The sequence below is a fragment of the Dendrobates tinctorius genome, unplaced genomic scaffold (assembly GCF_039654945.1).
Source record: "Dendrobates tinctorius isolate UK_male_01 unplaced genomic scaffold, ASM3965494v1 ptg000158l, whole genome shotgun sequence".
NCBI classification, from domain to species: Eukaryota; Metazoa; Chordata; class Amphibia; order Anura; family Dendrobatidae; genus Dendrobates; species Dendrobates tinctorius.
In genome coordinates this window covers 23,785,815-23,790,255 of record NW_027361825.1, presented here as the reverse complement: position 1 = coordinate 23,790,255, position 4,441 = coordinate 23,785,815, and the positions used below count along the sequence as shown (strand labels likewise).

The 4,441-nt window shown below is 38.0% G+C and overlaps 1 protein-coding gene across 1 annotated transcript; it reads left to right on the top strand.

Moving 5' to 3' along the window:
• The first annotated feature begins 125 nt into the window (after positions 1-125).
• Positions 126-3,282, top strand: LOC141051960 (uncharacterized). The gene is made up of 2 exons (XM_073549116.1): positions 126-1,282; positions 1,498-3,282. Exons 1-2 carry the CDS (start codon positions 1,084-1,086, stop codon positions 2,325-2,327), a joined length of 1,029 nt encoding a protein of 342 aa, XP_073405217.1. The 5' UTR covers positions 126-1,083; the 3' UTR covers positions 2,328-3,282.
• Positions 3,283-4,441: the final 1,159 nt, after the last annotated feature.

Sequence of the window (4,441 nt, the reverse complement as noted above, 5' to 3'; positions counted from 1 at the left end):
GTCTTGTGTGATCCTGTCTTATTTACAGCCTTGTATGGAGAGAGAATAGTGTGTGCTGGCCTAATACCTCCATATTGTGCCAATACTATAAGACTGTGTTCGGCCTGAATAATATGGAGGACACGAATAGTAATCTCTGACATACCGCCATATTGTGCCAATACTACATTCCGTATTCGGCCTGAATAATAATCTCTTACATGATACCGTTATATTGTGCCAATACTACACTGTGTTCAGCCCGAATAATATGAAGCACCTGAATAATAATCTCTTACATAATACCACCATATTGTGCCAATACTACACTACCCATTTCAGCCAAATAGTAATCTCTGACGTAATACTGCAATATTGTGCCAATACTACACTACTGTGTTCAGCCCGAATAATATGAAGCACCTGAATAATAATCTGACGGAATACTGCCATATTGTGCCAATACCAGGGTGGATAAAAATCAATGTTTTTTTAAAAAAAATCAAAAAAATCGGATTTTTTTTTATTTAAATCGGATTTTTTTCAATAAACTGCTTTTTGAGGAAAATATTTTACCATCCAAAGGTTCTTCCATCATGAGATAAAGCTGAGTTGTTTAACTCAGTAGAATAAAGGCTGTATATGTGTAACATTCACAATGCCATGCTCTTCCAGAGGTTTCTGTAGGATTAGTGGGCAGTTTCTCTCCTATATTATCACAGATGCTCGCTTTACTTACGCAGTTCTCAAAACTGAATTTGACTCCGCAGAGGTCCCAGCCTCTTCTTCACGGCAAAAATGTTACAACATGAACAGAGTTGAGAAAAAGACCTTAATCCTATTGTTCTACAAACCTATGAATACAGAATCAGCCCCTTCAGTGCCAAGTCCAAGAAGTTAGACAATATGTTTCTGATTGTTTGGAGTGGAATACATCTGCACAACACAAGAAGAATGTGAATCTAAGTGTGAGGAGGAGGAAGGGCAAGCAGACAAGAAAATTAAAGTGAAACTTTGAGCACAATACTGCAGCATAGCCACAGACAGACAAGTCTGGATCTGTTTGTGTGTACGATCTGAGGTTTATTACATTCTTTCCTTATAATGGCAGCAGGCCGTAAAAGAGACCCAGTTTGGGAATATTTTAATGAAGCTCCTTCGCCTATCGGTAAGGCAGGCATGTGTGCAAAATGCAAACGATGCAAAGAGATGCAAGGCCTGGTGGCGCGAATGAGGCAACATCATGAGAAGTGCGGTGATGAAGATGACCAAAGAAACACTTCTGAACAGGCAGGATCTTCAGGTTGGTAAACATTTTTATTGAATCCTATTTCTAAAGACTGAACTGTCATGTGTGAGAAAAATTATATTTCTTATTATTACTGCATGTTACTGTCATTTGGTACAGTTATGAAGAAAAACAAATATTCCTTTTGGGGCAGGGGCAGTGATGTGTTGTGTACAATAAGCAGAAATTGTATAAACAATAAAATAACAGCATTGACTTTTTTTGTTTAGGGGAATTCATGGATTCTGGAAACTATCCACCTCCAAGATCACCATCATCCTGTTCTACAGTTTCAGAGTTATCCATCCAGGATAGTGCTTCATTAGCAGCAGCATCATCATCAGACACCCACAGCCACATATCACCATCACCCAAAAGGAAGAAAAAACCTTTACCTCCTGGAACCACCATAGATAGGTTTGTGATAAGAACTAGCAGATTAGAAAAAGAGTTGATTGATGAAAAAATTGCCCAGTTTATTTATGCAACGAACTCTTCTTTCCGTCTGACTGAGAACCCACATTTCATTAATATGGTTCAGTCACTGAGACCAGGATACAGTCCACCCAGCAGAGCTGATGTTGCATGGAAACTGTTGGATCAAGTGTATGACAGAGAAATGGAGCAATGTGCAACAGCTCTGGAGGGTAAAATTGTTAACCTAAGTATTGATGGGTGGAGTAATGTCCACAATGATCCTATTGTATGTGCTTGTATAACAACAGAAGAAGGTAAAGTCTTCCTTGCACAAACAACTGATACGTCAGGAAATGCACACACAGCAGAATACTTACAAGAAGTGGCAGTAAAAGCTATAACGACATGTGAACAAAAATTCAAATGTCTAGTACGCAGTTTGGTCACTGACAATGCTGCAAACGTATCCAAGATGAGAAGAGATTTAGAAGAGCAGGGAGGGAATACAAAGCTGCTAATAACATATGGTTGCAGTGCTCATTTGCTGCACCTCTTAGCCAAAGACTTAAGTGTTCCAGAAATAAAGGCTAATGTTGTTGAAATTGCTAAATACTTCCGTAATATTTTGCTGCAGCAGCTCTGAAAAGGATGGGTGGAACCAAGCTAACGCTCCCACAAGATGTTAGATGGAACTCTGTGGTGGACTGTTTTGAGCAGTATATCAAAAACTGGCCTATTCTGATGACACTTTGTGAAGAAAATCGAGATAAAATAGATGGCACTGTCACGGCCAAAATCCTCAACATTGGGCTTAAGAGAAATGTTGAACATATGCTGAGCTTCCTGAAACCCATCTCTCAAGCTTTAAACAAAATACAGAAAAATAGCTGTTTTATTGCGGATGCTGTTGAAATTTGGAAGGAACTGAGTGAACACTTAAAAACAGAACTACACATGGACAGAATTAAATTACAAGCAGTAAACAAACGAATGGGACAAGCACTGACTCCAGCTAATTTTTTGGCAAATATTGTCAATATCCAATATCAGGGTCAAAACCTAAGTGCTGAGGAAGAGGAGTTAGCTATGACATGGGTATCCAGCAATCATCCATCTTTAATGTCAACTATAATAAACTTCAGAGCTAAGGGGGAACCATTCAAGAAATATATGTTTCCTGAAGATATTTTAAGGAAGGTCACACCAGTAAACTGGTGGAAGTCACTTAAGCGCTTGGATTTAGAGACTGTTCAAGTAATGATTTCACTTTTAACAGCAGTAGCTTCTGCAGGCGTTGAAAGAATATTCTCTTCCTTTGGACTCATTCATTCTAAATTGAGAAATCGGTTGGGACCCAATAAAGCAGGAAAGCTTGTTTTTCTTTTCCAGATTATTAATAGGAACAAAGAAGAAGATGATGATGATGATGAAGATGACGACAAGTGAGCTACAGAGGACAGCAGGGACAGTAGTATTTAAGTTTTTCATGTGTCGGCTGGGCTGACAGTCTAAGTTTCTTAAAATACATATATATTTTGTTTAGCCAAATTAGTTAACAAACATGGATGTTTGTTTAAGCAAATAACTTATGCTGTAATGTTGTTATTGTTTCAGTTGAATAAATCTATTTAAATTGTTATTAAGGTCAGGATTATTTTTCTCCTTCCTAAGTACAACAGAACAGTGGTGTCCAAATATGAATGATTAACCCATTAAACTGGGGAGAAAAAAGTAATATAAAAAGTGATTCTAAAAATCTTCATCTACTTGCATGTTAAAGTAGCAAGAACTAGTTTAGGTAGAAACTTTGATTTAAATCACTGATTTAAATCAAGCCTTACTGACTAGTGATTTAAATCGTGATTTAAATCAGTTAGATTTAAATCAAATCCACCCTGGCCAATACTCTGCTACCGCATGCTGCATATGCCAATAGTGTCCCTTCCATTATACCTACCGTACTAATTTTCTTATGCATAGGGACACGGTAAAAAAAAAATAATCATATAACATGTTATGCTTTTTCTTACAGTGGGAGTCAATGTCCTTTGTTTACTCTTACTGTGGTATAATCAGGCGCAAATACTAATGACATAGCCTGGAAAAAAGAACAAGAAGCGAAGCCACCACTAGGTGGAGCTCACAACACAGGAATTTATACAGGTTCTAGTGTTCTCGATGGGATCTGTAAGTGGTGGGCTCCCTCTAGTGGCCACTGAAGAAATCCTCTACAGGAGTATATATTTTTTGGTTTCTTTTTTTTTTATATGCTGATCTGCAAGATTTTTTTGTCTCTGCTGCTGCCGATTTCCCTGCGGATAATTTGCTACATAAAGTGCCCTCCGCTAGTCCGAAATGTGTGACCTTAATGTTTGAAATCACGACATGTAAAAATGATCTTGCTCATGTCTCCCAACAAATTCTCAAAATAGAAATGGTGCTCTTGCTTTTAGGATCCTGTCGTGTAGCATCATTGGCACCCCGTATATTAATAATTAGCCGAAGTAATTAAGGATAAACTGCACCACAATCTGCAACAGTCTGCCTAAAAAGCCAGAAAATGTTATCCCAATAACATTTGTTTCATGCGTTCTCGCTAACGCCTAAAATTCATTTTAGTAATCAAAACTTTTGCACCGTTTGCCTTCTGTGACCTTTAAGTTTCCCTGTCTATTACAGGCTACGGAATGAGTCAAATTAGGATCGATCAGTGAGCTCATTCTGATGGTCCAATGGGAGGGTTTGTTACTTTTAACT

Excerpts from the sequence above, each read along its gene's own strand:
- LOC141051960 (XM_073549116.1), top strand. The coding sequence starts at position 1,084 with ATGGCAGCAGGCCGTAAAAGAGACCCAGTTTGGGAATATTTTAATGAA. Across the intron at positions 1,283-1,497 it reads TGAACAGGCAGGATCTTCAG|GGGAATTCATGGATTCTGGA; the intron begins GTTGGTAAACAT and ends TTTTTTGTTTAG.